Source organism: Vipera ursinii (assembly GCF_947247035.1).
Source record: "Vipera ursinii genome assembly, chromosome: 4".
NCBI classification, from domain to species: Eukaryota; Metazoa; Chordata; class Lepidosauria; order Squamata; family Viperidae; genus Vipera; species Vipera ursinii.
In genome coordinates, this window is record NC_139514.1 from 77,115,790 (window position 1) to 77,134,217 (window position 18,428).

An 18,428-nucleotide genomic window follows, 5' to 3' on the forward strand; every position below is an offset into this window, starting at 1 on the left:
AGAACAGAACCAATGCTGTCGCTGTTGAATAAATTATACAACCACCAAACTTCGCCAGCTGTGAGCCCGTCTGGAATGCTGGGGTACAAGTTAGTATCTAGTGAGTTCAGTAGAGTGGTATATGTTTTTCTATGATACCACTCTTCTTGGGGTCCCCAGGGAAGAGGTGGAGGATCCAGAACCATCTCTAGAGTCCCTTGCTCTAATAGGCATACCTGCACTTCTTTACTCCAACTGCTGAAATTCCCCCCCCCCCAAGATGCAGTTTTTTAAAAATATTTGAGAGGGCAGAAGCAGATGTAGGGCTGTGGGAGTAAAGGGAATTTCCCTCATCTCTTTGTCCATTTCTATACATCTGTGAGCTCTCCATTGAGGTGAATGGAAGAGGGATCCCTTTGCTGGCAGGTGTTGGTATTTTTGTCTGATTTTTAGATGGCCCCGACTGGGCATGCTCAAAATTCATTTGAGCCCAGGAGGTGGAGGGAGCGGATGTCTCTCTCTGCCTCTGGGCCAGGCCCAGGCCTAGGCCTGCAGGCCGGGATTTGGGCCTGAAGAGGGGCTGAAGGCCGCAGAAGCCCTGAAGATTCCTCCTGAAGCCCCCCGGCACTGGAACACTCACCGGGGGGTGAAGACTGCAGGATGGGGCCGGGATGGCACAGAGATGCCGAGGATCACCCGGAGGAGCCCATCGCTGGTCCTGAAGACCCTGGAGGTGGCTGAAGATGGTGCTGGAAGAGGGGGCCTTGTCCGGAGGTCCCCCGAAGACCATCTGGCAAGCAGGGCATCTGGGCGGTGGTGAAAAGTAGGCCAGAGGGCCCGGGGGTTCCCCAGAGGCCCTCTGGTGTTGCAAGACGTAGCTGGGAGGCTCCAGGCCAGACACCTCCTGGAAGTTAGGCCTTGGGGAGAGGGTCGGAGGCCCTGGAGCTCCTTCGGAGGCCCTCTGGAGACACCGGGTGTAGCTGGGGGGCCCCGGACTGGACGCCCCCAGCAGTCAGGCTCCTGGGGGTAGCGAGGGAGGCTGGCTACCCCTAATGTCGAGGACACAGTCATTGTGGCCTCCAGGGCCACAACCAGGGCCTGGATGGCTGTTTTAAGCTCTGTTGTGGCAGGCGCAGCTGGGCAGGGTTCAAGGCTATCATAGGCTTTGAGGCTTTCCGGTGGGGAAGACCGGGCAGTTTGCGTGCCACTTCGGCTGGATGCCACCGGTTGCTGGGCCTCGAGGCTTGACTGAGGCCTATCAAACCACATTGGTGTCCTGGGGGCTGCCATGTTGCTTCCAGTTGGCCCCGGAAGATGCAGATCACAGTTTGGTGGGAATTTCCTGCCAAAAGCTCCGGGGTCCTGGGGTCCCCCAGGGTGGCCAGTGCCATGTTAGGGGGCCTTGTGGGTGCTGGGGAAGGACTTACCCGGTGTCCAGAGGCCCCCTGCACTGGCATCCCTCATGGAGAAGCTTGTGGCGTCCTTTGTGCTGCAAGGAACATTTGGAGCAGCTCCCTGCATTCCCATTCAGTCATCTGGTCCACTCTGCGCTTGGCCCTGACCCGGGCCGCTTCCCTGGTGTCTGGGCAGTCTTGGATGGACTGCAGGCCTTCCATGCTTCCCTCCGTGGCTTGCGGCTGTAGGGAGGCATGTGAAGGGGTCCCTGGCTCCGCTGTGTCCTCTGGGGGAATAGAGGTCATCTGTATTCTCACCTGGACCAAAGCTTGCATCAGGGGCTGGATGCAGGGCTGCCGTCCTTGATTGAAGACTCCTGGTTACAATCGGGGATCTCCTGCCATCCGTCTCAAATGGGTTCTTGCTGGAACCTCCAGGCATCTTGCTTCTAGCTGCTGGCTTGGAAGCATTGCCTCAAACCATCCTCTGCTACCAATTTGTGAGATGGCCTCACAAGACCGATGGTTCGTTGAGGTGCTTCCAAGAAAAAGGCATCATGCAGGGATGCAATCAGATGAAGCTTTATTTAAAGATAAAGTAGAGAGAAAGAGTTCCCTGGCATGGAGGCATCCATGCCTGGATTGAGCCCATGGATCAGTCCCAGAGGGAGCTTGAACAAGAGCTAAAGAGCAGCCCCTGTGCATAGGTTTTATGGGGGTCCCCAGCCCCTCCCTTACCAATGAGAGTGAGGGGCCTGGAGGGCCATTAACTCTCTCCAATGGGGCTGCAGGGGCCAGAGACCCCTGACCCACCAGTGGGAGCAAAGATGCCTCTTTGGGGAACCTTTTGGGGAACTGCCATGGCTGGCACAAAAACATCTAACACACACACACACACATTCCAGTCAGTATTGACTCCTAGTAGTTGCTTGGTCAATTTTCTGTAGTTTTCTTTGAAAGATTTTAGAAGTGATTTGCCATTGTCTCCTTCCTAGGGCTGAGAGAGAGGTGCAAGATAACCTGGCTATATACCTAAAGTGGAACTATAACTCTGCTCTTACCATTTTTAGTCATTAGGTACTCAGTCAGCAAGTTACTGTATCAAACTCTACTTAAAAGTAAATGAATAACCAAAAATGTTTGGGAGACTCAGATAAATGACCCTGCTTTCCCTGCTAACACTCCAGATTAGAATTCCAAAGGTGAACATTTGGCTTTTAAACTTCTTGCCAATGAATGAAGTATGCTGTCCCTAAATATTTGTGTCAGTTTTTACTAGTAGTATTGTCATTAAGCCACAACCTATAAAGTAATCCAAGGTTGGGGAAAGTGATTTCAAAACAAGAAAGAAGTCCTGAAATCTCTTCTAGTTCTGCTTCTGGTTGCATTATGATGCTGCTTAACAGTGGAGGAAATGCCAGGTAAGAGAAGCCTTAAGCAACTTTGTTTCTGATACTCATTTTGAAGATGATCTTCCTTTTTACCACAGGACATATTGTTTGTTGTACTGCTAGATTCTTTAGTTATTGTTTCTATCTGTTTTTGTAATTATGTCTATGAGTACTTTTTCATATAATGGTGGCTATGACTGTCCTTGTAAATAATGGTATGCAAGAACAGTAGGTTGTGTTGACAGTTATCTTTCTAAGGCTTTTATATCCATAAATCCAGTTCAAACGACTTTGCATCTCCATAAGCAGGGATAGGATTATGCTAGAATTTATTTATCTGAGAAGAGTGGGCAGTTTTTCAGCAATCTGAGGAGACAGCTGGGGATGAGAACTGAAATTGAAAAGCTGAATGCTCCTTACAACCATTTTATACAGATAGTGATAGTTTCTGTGATGGTTCATTAATGCCTGACTTGTTTAGGAAAAGTTCTAAACAAGAAGATAATATTGTTAATCTAAGGCTGGTTTTGCAAACCACACTTAACCAAGTTTAAAGACTTGGTGGCTTCATTCACATATTATGCCAATCTTATTTTACCTAGATTTGTTTTGTGGTTTAGCATATTGTGAGAATGATTACTTTAGAGAATGATATCTCAGTGCAAAGGTCTTTGCCTGCCACAGGCCAGATTCTAGTGCAATTTATTGATTTGCATAGCAACATTGTTATACAGATGACTGAGTAAGGAAATTCTGTGATCTGAAAACTCCTGCCAATTATCTAAAAATAAGATCAGAAGGCAATTTTCTTTGGGTTAGTCAGGGAGGAACATAGCAATTCTCTAAGAAAAAAATAAATTTGTTATAATGAGTTTTTTATTGTATTAGACAGGAAGTATAAGATGCTTTGGGAAATATTTTAAGTTTGTAAAGGAAGGAAGGAAGGAAGGAAGGAAGGAAGGAAGGAAGGAAGGAAGGGAGGAAGGAAGGAGGGATAAAAGTATGGTCTCATCCTTCACTCCCAGTAATCTAAGTACTTGTGGCTGCCACTTTCTTCTCCTCAGTATTATTTTTTTCTTTTCCATACTCATGTCATTCTTTTTTCCTCATTTTTCATGACTATCAATTCTTCTATGGTTCATGTTTATTACTACATTTTTATTAAATTTAGACATTACATTTTAAACAGCCAGCTTTAAGTTGGCTTCTTAAATAAGAACATTTTATTTTTGTAATGTTGATATTACTTTTCTAATATAATTCTAATGTAATTAGAATTAAATGTACAATTATATATCTTTATTCATTCATTCATTACAATGATGTCACTGTATTTAGACTTACACCTAAGAAATTAAAACAGAAAAAGAAGAAACTCAGCTTCACCCTGAATAAAACATTTATTTATACTTACAAGAAACTGGGTGTCAAGACTGATTCACCCTTTCACCTACATTTTCTCCCTCCCTCACAATGTGACAAAAAAGGGAAGCATTTGTGGCATGGAATCCAAAAGTGTGGGGGTGAGGGGGGTATCTAGGCAACCAAGGCTTCTTTGGAAGTTTGCAAGGACAACAAGCCTGGCTGTTTTCTCATAACAAAATGAACAGAAGTGATTGGTGGATGTATTTGGCTGTGAGTGGCTTGGAGGGAAATGGGGAAATAACTATGCTTGTGTTTGCATGGGAAATCAGAGCTGGTTTCGCTTCTTCTGTGCCAGTATAGATTTTCAGTAAAGTACAGTATTATACTCTTGGTAAAATTATGTCCCAGGAGTTTTGTTTTGTTTTTTTGTTTGTTTTTTTGGAAATGACAACTGGACAGATTGTCATTTGTGGATCAGATTTATATCAGTAGAAACTAAAAAGGAGTAGCTCCATTAAGTAAGAAATCAATTGGAAGTTGATTATTGATGTGTTTTTATTCAATGGTTTTGATAAGGTTTTATAGCCAAGTGGATGTAAATCAGACATTTTGCACAAATGTTTTACAAATCCTACAGATGTTCCATAAAATTTGGGTAGGGTGTTTAATATAGTTTTGTAGCCATCAATAGATTGAAGTAAAGCTTCCAAGAAAAACTGAATACAGAGTTGCAGTAATATTTGGTATTCATAAATTTAATTTGATTAATCTATGGAGACAACTAAATATAATTGAATGCAGTGCTTTTTTTGTAAAAGAAAAAGGTGCCAGAACTCACACATGTCATACAACCCGCCTTGCCTACCCTACAAGGTTCCATCCAAAAAAGGTGCCAGAACTCTGTTCTGAGCGTTCTATGAGAAAAAAAGCCCTGATTGAATGTATTATAAAAATATCTTCATGGTACATATTCTTATCAGAATTTCAAAAAATATATCTATACCACATTACATTTGACTGAAAATTAATATCTGACCTTGCTATATTACTATTGTTTATTTATATTTGTATGCCTTCAAATTCTCAACAAATAAAAGTTCACCAAAAAAAAACCATTAAAACCAAGGAAAAATAAAATGAGTAAAAATAAAAAATAGAAGATGACAAGAATGAAGTTTTGAAGATTAGTATGACTTTGTTGTTACAGAAATGGCTTGAAATACTCCAGAAATGTAAAGCAAAAGATGGGGTTGTAACTTTTTTTTGTACTCTGCTGCACTGAAAAAAGTCAGGGTATGCCAAGTAGTTGGTCTTGTACCTTGTTTCTTACTTTCTTTCCCCACCGTGTTGCACAGACATCTTGTGATAAATAATTGTGGGTACCCATTCTGCTTGAATTGTTCACATAGATACCTGATCTCCAGCTGTTTGGCTTGCTGGGTACTACAGTAGTTCTCATCCTGCCATATAGTGTTCTGATACAATTCTTTTTGTGTGACAGTGGATGGTTGCTTCTGAAATTCACCATCTGTGGAGTGTTGGTGGCATTGCAATAAACTGTAGTTTCTAGGCTTCCATCCTCTTGTCTGTTGATAAGTACATTTAAAAATGGTAATTGCCTAGCTGTTTCTTTCTCCATTATGAAATGTATGTCAGAGAAGAGTTGAGTATGGTATTAAAATCTTTTAAGTGCATTTTTCTTGATGATGACAAATGTGTCATCCATGCAGCAGCACCAGAATTTAGGTGCATAGTTCAGAAACACATGGTGTTCTAGTTCATGGAGGACATTTTCTGAAATGACTCCTGATATTGGGGGACCCATGGGTTTTCTTTTTATTAGTTCATACATTCACTTTTGAATGTGAAGAAGGTGTGTTGACAGTATTGGAGTAGCTTCATGATTTGTATCCTGGTTAGGTTGTTCTGATCTGTGTTGTACTCTTCTTCTAGTTTCTATCTATTACTTCATATGCTAAGTGGGGAGGGATGGATGTAAATAGAGACACTACATGAAAGGGGACCATAATCTCTTCAGGAGCCACATTTAAGCCTTGTGGTTTTGTCAGAAATTGTATGGATGATGTGACTGTGCTGTTTGAGGGTTGGGTCAGGAAGCTTAAGTGTTCTGACAGCCATTTAGCCAGTGTCTCTTAGCACTATAATAGGTCTGAGAGGGACTCCTACTTTGTGTATCTTGGGGAGTCTATAGAATTTTGCTGGAGCAGCATCTGTTCCTCTCATTTTCCACCATTCCTTCTTCGTTATACAGTTGTTTTGTTGGAGTTGGCTAAAATAAGCATTCAGTTGGGTGATCATTGTTCTCATCTTTGAAGTCTTTGCAAATTGAATGCCTTCATTTCATAATCTATGCAGTTCATCACCACCATTGAGCATAATGATATCCTGATCTTGTTTCAGGTCTTTCAATGTGCATTGCTTTGGATTGAGTGTTTTGTTGGTTTGTGTGAGACCAGCATTGCCTATAATTTTTGTCTGATAGCATGTTTATCTGGCTCTTCTATCTCTACTTTGTTGAATATGAATTCCAATGTGGCTATGAATTCTTTTGGTTTGGCATCTTGTGTGTTGAATCCCTCATCATGTTCAAGTATGTGTAGTTCCTGCTGGCTTAATTGTTTGATAAATTAGGGACCAGGTTTGCACAGGTTTCAGATTTGGCTTAAACTTTTGACTTTTATCTTACAACTATTTCCTTTCTCTTGCCTATTTTTCATTCTCTAAGTGGGTAACTAATTCTTTAAGTTGTGATAGGCAATGCACCTTAGGTATATTGATAGCTCTGTTTATATATGCCCAATTGTAAATAGTAGTCATTGATTAAGACCTCTAACATATATTTGCTGAATGCTTTTGTGGTACATCTGCCCATCTCTGAGTTGAACAGAGGTCGGTATTGTAGGCTGCATGGAATGACCCCTTCTTGAGTGCATCAGTGTAGGAAGTGTAGCTGTTTGTAAATGGATGCCTTGTGTGCTGTGAAGGATTTCAAAAGTGAAACTATTTGAAGCGCTAGTTGCCCAAAGCTTTCACAAATGAAGGTGAATATATGTGTCCCAGGATTATGTTCCAGGATCCAATCTGGGTCAGTCACTGGGACCAGAGATTTTGTCTTCTGAGTTTTGGGATTCTTCAGGGAACTTCTCTCTAGCAAAGTGTGTGGTGTTCTGTGTATGGTATTGAAGGGTTTTGGAACAAAGAAAAATTGTTTAATCTAACTTTTGCTTTCTTGCTTTTTGTAATCAGCTTTTGGACCAGGGAAATCTCATGCAAGCTTGGGAAACATGTACATGGATGCGATATACTGAAGGAAGGATTAAGGAATGATTGATGTCTTCTTTATGATGTAATGGCTCTGTTGTCTGATTTTCATTGGCTTACAAAGTTTATAAAGCAATGCTATCAACTTTCTAAGGTGTACTGCCAGCATTCCAGATTTTTGGCCATCCAGCTGCTTAATTTGATCAAATAAAGTGCTGCTTGATCAAGAAGTCTCCGCTTGGGTTATCTGATTAGATTGATATGGTATCTCAAGTTTAAATAAGGGACTGGGACTGTTATAAGTGGCTTTTTAGATGTTGATTGGGGTGTGTTGATGGCTGGCTTTTAAGTGCTTACCGGTAGCTGTCATTTGCTTGTGCAGCTCAGCCCTTGCCTTCTAAGTACTTGATAGGCTGGTAGTAAATCAGCACTCTTGTTGATGCACCCCAATCAACATCTAAAAAGCCACTTACAGCAGGCACCATAAATACCACACACAGAACAGCATACATTCTGCTAGAGAGAAGTTCCCTGAAGATGGGCTCCAGCACAAGTCTGAAAGTTTGGAAGACAAAACTTCTGGTCCTGGTGACCAACCCAGATTGGATCCTACATTTAATAACTCTGCTCATTGAAAGTTCAGATGTGCTCAAATCCAGCTCAAATTCTCTACTGTCTGGCTGAAAAAAGCAACTTGTTTGTGCAAATTAATATCATATTTCCTGAATAAATATCACCATGGTCCATTTTCCAATTAAGAAAAGAGGCAACCAAAAGTTAGAGAAGAAGCTACAACATTTCATTAAAACTTTGGCATCAGAAGGTCTTTCATTCTGTATGTGATTTTGTTGAAGAAAACCTCTACCTGTGACGATTGTGGGACATTTTCTTTCTGAAAATTCTAACCTACTGGTAATATTGCTCTTATTTTTACAGTTATTCAACTGTTTTGCTTGTTTCCATCTTATTTTTCCAAATCTGGGTAACCAGCATGTCAAAACCTAACATTTTGATCCTAATGGCAGATGATCTTGGAACTGGCGATTTGGGATGCTTTGGAAATGATACTATCAGGTAAATGTTACAAAAAATAAATAAAAATAAAGTATATTTTTAAAATTAGGTTTAAAGAGTTTTTTAAAGACTATTCAAGAATAATGCAGTAATTTTTAATGGGGGATAATAAGAAAGCTAAATGAAGTGACATGAAAATATTGTCTATCAGTGCAAAATATCTAAGAAGCCATATAAAGGATACATATAGATTTAGGCCTACAATATGAATCATAGATACCTAGTACATGTCTCAGTGATATCACATGCATCATGATTGTTATATAATCATGAATATCTATTCAAATATGAATAGATATTTGAATTTAGGAGAGTGATCTCTTGTATTACTATGCCTGTTCACTTAGAAAAAGGGATGAAGAACACAAAAATAGAAGGCACACAACAGAAGCCCCTTAAGCAAAATCCATAGGCCATTCTTGTAGTCAAATTTTAGCCACATAAGGCAAGAATTTTCATAAGTAAACTTGACAAAAGAAATCATAGTAATTTGATTAAGTTATCCAATTATGCATTTCCAGCAGACTTCAAAATGAGCATCAGTTTCCATAACGTATCAGATTTCTTATAGCCCCATTCTCTTTTGCCATCTAGTGGCAACAACAATTGCTGATTAACATCTGACTTGCAAAGCTAAATCAGTCGCACATCTTTGACTTGAAGAAGAAAAAGAGATTATATTTCAGTCTAACCCCTTTCTTTCTAAATGCCGTGTCTCCTTTATATGACAGAGAGGCAGTCATCCACTGATGTCAATCAAATGTCTCCCCACATTCTTACATATTGTCAGGACCACCCCAATCCACATCTTAGGAAAGAAGAACTCTTGGAGACAGGATTGTCCAAGCAGGAACTTTTACTAAAACATGATTGTCAGTGGAAAATCTAGACAGGATCTGGAAACTGTGTTGCAGATTGATACTTTTAAAGTGTCCCTGAGTAAAAAAACCCCTCCCCTCGGTGCATTTGGTCAGTCCCAGATCAATTAAGGTTCAGGTGTTAAAACCTTCCATGGGAAAAGGGATGTTCCATGCCTTTACGACATTTATTTTTTCCACTTCAGATTCCAATCGGAGATACAAACCAGAATCTCTCTCTCTCCCCACCCCTTTCTTTGTTCTTCTCAGTTCAAAGGGTCTTTCTCTGGTCTTTGATGATGGCCTCCAGGCAGGCTGAATAAACAACCTTGCATCTAATAGATAGGGATGGCCAATTAACATCTTCTCTTCTCCTCCTTGGGAATGGCAGAATCCAGTGAGGGGTGAGATTTAGGGGTATACAGATAGGGATTTAGGAATGGGATATAAATGGATTCTGACAATCTGCTCTCCTTAAAAGAAAGATAGGTCCATCTGTACAGAAAATAAAATATAAATGTTAGCCCAGTTTGTTAGGATATTCTGTATGAAACCTCTTAAGCAACTTTGGTGCTCTGATGTGGTGTTTATTGACCCACTCATTTTCTGAGGAGGGGAAGTGTTTCCAAGCTACTAGATATTGAATTGCTCCATGGTGTTTCCTGGAATCTAGGATTTCCTTCACCTCAAAGTGTTGTTCTCCTTCCACCATGATGGGAGGTGGTGGTGGTGGGGTTCTTATTCGTAGGGGTGGCTGTTATTCTCTTTTTAGTAAACTGCAGTGAAAAATTGGGTGTATCTGCATAAGATTTTTGGGTAGTCCTAATTCAACTGTTACTGGGTTTATGATTCTTTTAATTGGAAAAGGTCCAATATATTTTGGTCCGAGTTTTTTTACAGGATTGTAGTGATTTAAGGTATTTTGTGGATAAATATACCATCTCTCCCACCCTGAATGGTATGGGATTGACTCTTTTTTTGTCTGCCTGTGTCTTGTATGCCTGTCTAGCTTCATCTAAAGCTTTCCTAACGATTGGCCAGATGTTTTCTAATTGAGCAATCCATTCCTTCAGTTCGGGAATTACCGGTTCATTTGGGGTTATTTCTGGCATGGGGTTGAAACTTTGACCGGTAGCTACTTGAAAACGAGTGTAACCTGTGCTGGAGTGGACTGCATTATTATATGCTACTACTGCGAAAGGCAGTAGGTCCGTCCAGTTTGTTTGCTGGAAATTAATAAAGCATCTTAAATATTGCTCAAGTTACATTTTTCACATTGACTGATTGAGGATGATGACTAGATGTCAGTCCCTGAGTAGTTCCTAAAAGGGATAAAAATTCTTTCCAAAATGCTGACATAAATTGCACCCCTTTATCAGATATGATGCGTTGTGGTGCCCCATGCAAGCTGTAAATATGCTGCATGAAAAGTTTTGCTAAGGCTTTTGCAGTCGGGATCTTTTGGCAAGGTATGAAATGCACCTGTTTGGAAAACAGATCTGTGACAGTCCAGACTACAGTGTTCCGATTGCTTTCTGGTAGTTCCACTATAAAATCCATGGCTATTTCTTTCCATGGGGCTGAGGGGTTTGCCACTGGTTGTAACAGTCCTGGCGATTTCCCTTGCAGCCTCTTAGCCATCACACAAATTTGACAGCTGCCCACATAGCTTTCTATGTCCTTTTTCATGGATGGCCACCAAAATTGCCTTTTAGTTAGGTGTAGGGTTTTTACAAACCCGAAATGTCCTGCTGATTTTGTATCATGGCACAGTTGCATGAAATTGATCCTCTGGGTAGTAGGTATGTATAACGTCTCACCCACCCAGGGTAGTCCATCTTTAATTGTGCACACATGTCTATTTTTCTGGACCCATTCATCGGTTTCCAAAGACTTTCGGAATTCTATTCCAGTTTGGCTATCCACCTTCGGCTTCATTTTAGCTTGGGCCCTGGTGGTGATTGGTGCTGCCAGTTGTTGTTTAGGCACAAGTGGCTTAGAGTCAGTGGCCCGTGTGCTGTTATATTGAAGCATGCAAGATAATGCATCCACCAGGAAATTCTTCCCCCCGATAAGTGTTTGAGAGTGAAATTGAATTGGTGAAAATGTTGGGACCAGCAGGCTTGCATAGGAGTGAGTTTCCTGAGTGTTTTTAGTGCTTCCAAATTTTTGTGATCTGTCCAGACCTGGAAGGGGATTTTATTTCCTTCCAGGAACTGGTGCCATGTAAGTAATGACCATCTCACAGAATAAGGCTCCTTTTCCCACACGGGCCAACATTGTTCTCTCTCTGTGAGTTTCCTGGATGTATATGCACATGGTTGCAAGGCCCCCTCATCATTTTCCTGTAATAATATGGCTCCCACCGCCACATCGCTAGCATCTGCCTGTATTACAAAAGGTTTATCGGGATCTGGGTATCTCAGGACAGGTTCAGCAGAAAAAACTCTCTTTAGCCTCTCAAATGCTGCTTGACATTGCATTGTCCACTTCAGAGGCTGGCTGGTTTTCATTGGGGACCCCCCCGCTCATTTTCAACAAGTTTGTGAGGAGCAGGGCTATTTGGGCAAATGAAGGGATGAATTGGCGGTAGAAATTTGCAAATCCCAGGAAACTTTGCAATTGCTTCCATGTGCAGGGGGGTGCTCATTCTAATACTGCCCTATCTTTCTCAGGGTCCACTTCGATGCCCTCTGGGGATATGCGATACCCCAGATAGTCTATTCTTTCTTGGTGGAATTCACATTTTGATAATTTGGCATATAGGTGGGCGGCCTGCAACTTTTTCAGGACTGCTCTGACTAGGTTAACATGCTCCTCTTTGGTCTCAGTGAAGATAATCCATCAGTGTCAAACCAACCTTCTGATCTAACTTCCACCTAGCTTGCAGTTGAGTATACTGAAACCAAGACTGTATGATATTTTCTTGTTTTAACTCAGCTAACAATCTTAATTGCCAATCATTCCCTACCAATCTAAGTAATTGCTTATAAGAAATCATATCCAAATTAGATATATACCTTGTATTTTGCTCTGGGAAGTCGGGGGGGGAGGGGGGAGGGGGGGAGGAGGGGAAGTAGAGGGGGGGAGGCAGGGGAGGGAGGAGGGAGAGGGGGAGGGGGGGAGATAGGGGGGAGGTTGGGAGGGGAGGAGGGAGGGGGAAGGGGGGTTTTTCAAAGGAAAATTGTATTTTAAAACTTTTCAATAAAAAAAAAAGAAATCATATCCAAATTCACACCCATAGATACACCCTCTATTGTGTGTCCAGGAATCCCCCAAATTGGTATTTTATAGTTCAACTTATAATAATACTTTTTCCAAACACACAATAAAGCACTTCTTAAAATATGATATTTTGTCAACTTTTTTATCATAAATCAAATAAGCATGCCACCCATATAATAAGTCCCATCCCTCAAGATAAAGTATACTTTTATTTGTTAAATTAAGCCCATCACTAACCAGTGTTAAAACCACTGCATCATAATATAATTTCAAATTAGGCACCTTAAGTCCTCCTCTTTCCCGTGCGTCTTGTAAAATCTTAAGTTTTTCAAAATAGGTATCATTTGAAACAAAAAGAGAAACTTTGGTAAAAACATTCATTTTAACAGCTGCAATTTTTCCCAACAAAGATAATTGTAATTTTTTCCAATTATCTAAATCCTTTTGTACTTTTAACCATAACATCTCATAATTATTCTTATATAATTTCACATTAGAAGCTGTAATATATACTCCCAAATATTTAACCTTTTTCACTATTTCATAACCTGACAATTTTACTAACATTTCCTTTTCATTCATGGTCATATTTTTAGATAATATTTTAGTCTTATTATTATTTACCTTAAAACCTGAAACTTTCCCATATTGAATTATAATTTCCATCAAATCTATAATCGATTGAATCGGTTGGGATAATGTATCAACCAAGTCATCCGCAAATGCTCTTAACCTATAATTTTTTAATTTTTTTAATTTAATTTATATAATCATTCTGCTTTATTTTTATTCCCTTTATTTTAGTTGATTCCCAAATTTTAATCAATAAAATCTCCAATGTTAAGACAAACAGTAATGGTGATAGGGGACATCCCTGTCTTGTACCTTTTTCAATTTTAAATGTGTCTGTTAATCCCCCATTAATTATAATTTGTGCCGATTGTTGTTGATATATGGCCTTAATAGATTGCAAAAATTTATCCCCAAAATTCATCTTCTCCACAACTTTCAATAGAAATTGCCAATTCAACTGATCAAAAGCTTTTTCAGCATCCAAAAATATCAATGCTGTGGGGACTTGGTTGTTCTTATCCAAATACTCAATTAAGTTAACTATTTGTCTTACATTATATTTCATATATCTTCCAGTTATAATTCCAGACTGATCAGTATGAACCATTTGTTTCAAGACTTGCATTAATCTATTTGCCAATATTTTTGCAAAAATCTTATAGTCTGTGTTTAAAAGCGATATAGGTCTATAATTCTTAGGCTGAGTAATATCTTGATCTTCCTTTGGGATCAATGATATAAAAGCCCTTCTCCAGGATGGAGGCACTTCCCCTCCAGCCTGGATATTTTTAAATAATTCCTTTAAAGGTTCTACCATCTCTGCAAGTAAGGTTTTATAATAAATTGCTGTTAAGGCATCTGTTCCAGGAGCCTTACCCACTTTTAACTGTTTAATTGCTAATATAATTTCCTCAGAAGTAATTAAACAATTCATCCCTTCAGGTTGTTCATATGAAAGCATAGGAATATGCGCTTCCTGTAAATATTTATCTATATCTAAGGCTTGTATATTCTCGCTAGCATATAACTTTACATAAAAATCCAAAAAACCCTTTTTAATCAAATTTTGTTCATATGTTTCTTTACCCTTATATTCTATTTTCTCTATAGTACATAACTTCTGTTTTTTCCTTAATTGATAAGCTAGCCACCTACCAGGCTTATTTGCGTTACAAAAGGTATTATGCTTCGCATATCGCAAATTAGTTGCAACCTGATCCACCATTAACATATTAAATTGCTCTTTCAACAAATTTATTGAAATCCTTAGTCTCTTGTCTGATGGATTCAAAATAAAAGCTTTCTCCTTCAATCTAATCTCCTCTTCCAATTCTTTACATTTTTGCATCTGCTTACGCCTATGACCGTTATTCATATGAATCAAAATCCCCCTCATATAAGCTTTACTAGCATCCCAAACCATTTCAATCGGTGTTCCTTTATGCATGTTCAAAACAAAAAACTCTTTCAAATAATCTTTACATTTCTCTGAAAGTACATCATATCTAAATAAATTTTCATTCAATCTCCAAGATCTTCTGATCCCATCTTCCCAAAATAGCTCCATCCATACAGGACTATGATCCGACAATGTTCTAGGAAAAATCTTGACATTCTTGACCCTGGAAATAAGATCACCAGTAATTAAAAAAAATCAATTCTGGAAAACGATTGATGCCTGTCTGAGAAAAAAGTAAAATCCCTGTCCTCCAAGTTTCACTCCCATCAAATATCTCTTAATTCCAAATCATCTTTCAAATAAAAAAAACTTTAGGCAATCTAGAATAGTTAGGAGAGTTTTTAGAAGATCCCTTCTTGTCCTTGCTTGAATCCAAAACACCATTCCAATCACCCATCAAAATAACAGATTTATAATCCAATTGAGTTAATTTATCATGTAAAAACTTATAAAACTTTCTTTGCTGTTGATTAGGAGCATATAATCCAACAATGAGAATTTTCTTGCCTTGTAACAATAATTCAATAATAACATATCTTCCCTGTGGATCAGACTCAATTAATGTTAGATAAATAACCATCCCACTCTTTTTATCTGGAGCAGATGCTATAAAATGTAATCCCAACTGGGAATTAATCAAATTCTTTTGATCTTTTGCACAAATATGAGTTTCTTGTAAGCAAACAATATCATTTTTATGTTGCTTCAGGTAGTGAAATACTTTCCTTCTTTTTTGTGGTGAATTTAAGCCATTAACATTCCATGTCAAAAACTTTATCGCCATTCTTAGCGACCTGGAGCCTCTGGAACACTGCCTGAAGATCCGCAGTTGGTCTCTTCAGTCGCGCCCCTCCCACCGGCTCCGTAGTAACAGGGCCTCGTATCATAGGCCTAGAGTCCATCTTCTGTTTCAGTTGCTCCTTTTCTTTATGTTTATGTGCAGCACACGTTATTCTCCGTTCTTTTGGATCACCCTTTAACAGCAAACTCTGTTCAGTCGATTCAGCCAATTGTGCCTCTCCAACAAAATGTGATGTTGCCCCTTCAACTTGTTGTTTATCTTCCAAGTCTCTTCTGTTCTTTTAAGTAATGGAGATGGTGGTGAACCTGTTTTCAGGACATAGGTATAAAAATCTTTTGCCTTTGCAATCGTATTAAGTCTATATTGTGTCCCTGCATAGTTTACCACTATTCCAATAGGTATCTCCCATCTGAACTGAATCTGTCGGTTTTTAAGCTCATCAGACAAAAAACCAAAATCCTTTCTTTTTCTCAACATTTTAGGAGGTATTTCTTTCAGAATTATAATATCTTGACCTGCAATTTCAAGTCTCTGTTGATAGAAGGCCTGGATGGTTGCATTTTGAAGTGACCTTTTAGAAAAATAAATCACCACATCTCTAGGTAAATTTTTCTGCCTCGCTATCCAGGAATTGACCCTGAAAATTTTATCCACCTCCCTTGATAGCTCCTTAGGATCCCATCCCAAGATGGGGGCTTAATCACCTCCTCTTGTAAATCCTCTCGAGGGTTTTCTTTCAACCCCCTTATTCTCAAAGCAAATTCCATTTTTTTATATTGTGAAATAATCACCTCATCCTCAGTTTTATCAATTTTATTTTCTGCTTTAGCAATTCTGTTTTCAAGTTTTTCACTATTTTCCACAACCTAATCCACACGATCATCTAAACATTCAATATGTGCAGCCAGCCCTTGAAGTGCAAGCAAAATGTCTTCTCTCTATTTTTACACTCAAGAAGATCAGCCACCTCTTCCTTTATTTGTTGAGCCATTTGTTGTGCTTGAAGCTTCAAAGCATCCTGCAGGTCTTTAAGTGTAAGTGCTGGTGGTGAAGGAGAAGGTGGAGGGGATATGGGCTTTGAAGTGGATTGCGTTGCAGGCTGTGTTACAGGAGAGGAAATTAAAGTTTTAGAAACAACAGGAATTGCCTGCCATCTTGAAGCCATTTTCCAACTTGCTACAATTCACTTTCTCTTATCACTTTCACTTTCCCTCTGCACTTCAGAATAAAAATAAAATCGAAAAAAAAAGAAAAAGAAAAAAGAGGAACCTTTAATAATAATAAAAAAATCTTTAAAACTCTATAATCCAATGTACTGTTTAGACTTTAACAGACTCTTCCCACTTTATTCTTTCAAAGAAAAAAAACATTTTGGCGCCATCTTTTCTCTTTCAAAGTCAAATTTGTGTATGGGGAAGATTAAAACACCCCGAGTTAAAGTTTTAAATACTTGCAAATTTACTCCTCCTGGTCAGCTCTGTCTGCTTTAAGATCAATCATAAATCACTACAATCCGCAGATGTGGATGCAGCGTCTGGCTTCGCCCCTGCTTCGGAGCAAAGGCATCCTGGACTCGAAGAAAGCCTCAGGCTCCGTGGGAGCTCTCACCCTCCAACCCCCAGATATTTCTGGGAGGCCTTGGGGAGCTCTACCTCTACCTGAGGGGGAAATTTATGAGCCACAGGACAGCTGATTGTTACCATCTCCACGGATCTAAGGAAGCCTCAGGACGGGCAGCCAGAGAAAGCTGCCATTCAGCATGGCGTTGCCACCGGAAGTCAATATAGTCACTGTCTTAAGGATGGGTGGAATGGATCCACTTACCAATGGATCTGAGCTGTCTTCCGAGGTGTCCATTGCCTCTGCGGTATAGGCCAGAATCCATTCCCAGTTCATGGCAGGGGTTGTGGACTCTACAGCTTCTTTCCCCTTCATGGAAGATTCTTTTGGGTTGCCTTGGGACTTCCTTAGTCTTTTTATTTTTATTTATTTTTATTCCATTTATATCCCGCCCTTCTCCGAAGACTCAGGGCGGCTTACAAGCTTAGCAGTAGCCTTCATTCTATGTATATGCCTGCTTATTAGGGCTTTCACACCCCAAGCGGCATTATTACAAAGTCAGCTTAATTGCCCCCAACAATCTGGGTCCTCATTTTACCTACCTTGGAAGGATGGAAGGCTGAGTCAACCTTGAGCCTGGTGGGATGCGAACCTGCACTAATTGCAGGCAGCTGGTGTTACTTAAGGAGGCATTAGCCCACTGCTCCACCAAGGCTTTTGGAGGGTGATGCCTCTGATTTATGCTGGGGGGAGTTTGAGCGGCATTCTGCAGCATGGTGACCCTCTCTCCCACATTTGAAACAGCCTGTTGATTTTTTAGCCGTGGACGGTGGTTTTTCCCCCTCGCGTGTTTGCTCGGTTGGTGGGTGGCCCGATGGTTTCCCCTGGTGGTGCCTCTTCAGTAGGTCTATCTTCACCTCCTCTGCCAGGACATACCAGTCGTTGAGATGGTGTGGGTCTCCTCGAGGCAGGCAAGCATCATACAGGTCGTAGTTTAGCCCGTCTTTGAAATGGCTAAGGAGGATGTCTTCTGGCCAGTTCAGCTTGCTGGCAATGACTTGGAATTCTTGGGTATATTCAGCCACCGGCCGTCTGCCCTTCCTCACTGTTTTTATTCTCTCCTGGGCCTTACAATCAGCCAAATGATCCTCAAACTGCCTCCTCAAGGATGACGAGAATTGGTTGAAGTCGTTGAGTTCTGGGGCGTTGGAGTCATGGAGGTTCACCACCCCATCTGCAGCCAGTTCATCCAAGGTGGATTGCACAATACGGATGCGGGCTTTGTCACTGGGGATGTCCCGTCCGTATTCTTCCATATAGCTGAGGACTTGGGTTAGGAAAAACCTCAAGTGTGGTGGCTCCCCCCTGAACTTTGCTTCCAGGGGCAGAAGTCTTTGAATGGATCATTGTCTGCACAACGGGTGGTATTGCCCCTTATCCTGATCCCCGTCTGTGGTTCTGGGGTGG

At 40.4% G+C, this 18,428-nt stretch overlaps 1 protein-coding gene across 1 annotated transcript in view; it reads left to right on the forward strand.

Annotated features, from left to right (window-relative positions):
- Positions 1-1,293: 1,293 nt before the first annotated feature.
- The window catches only part of LOC310640342 (arylsulfatase H-like), a gene marked incomplete at both ends in the record, with an annotated part of 123,965 nt that continues 106,830 nt past the window's right edge, over positions 1,294-18,428 (forward strand). The window contains 2 exons of the mRNA XM_083362556.1: positions 1,294-1,370; positions 8,348-8,485. Coding sequence (XP_083218682.1) covers positions 1,294-1,370; positions 8,348-8,485 — 215 coding nt within the window. The remainder of the gene's footprint in view (positions 1,371-8,347; positions 8,486-18,428) is intronic.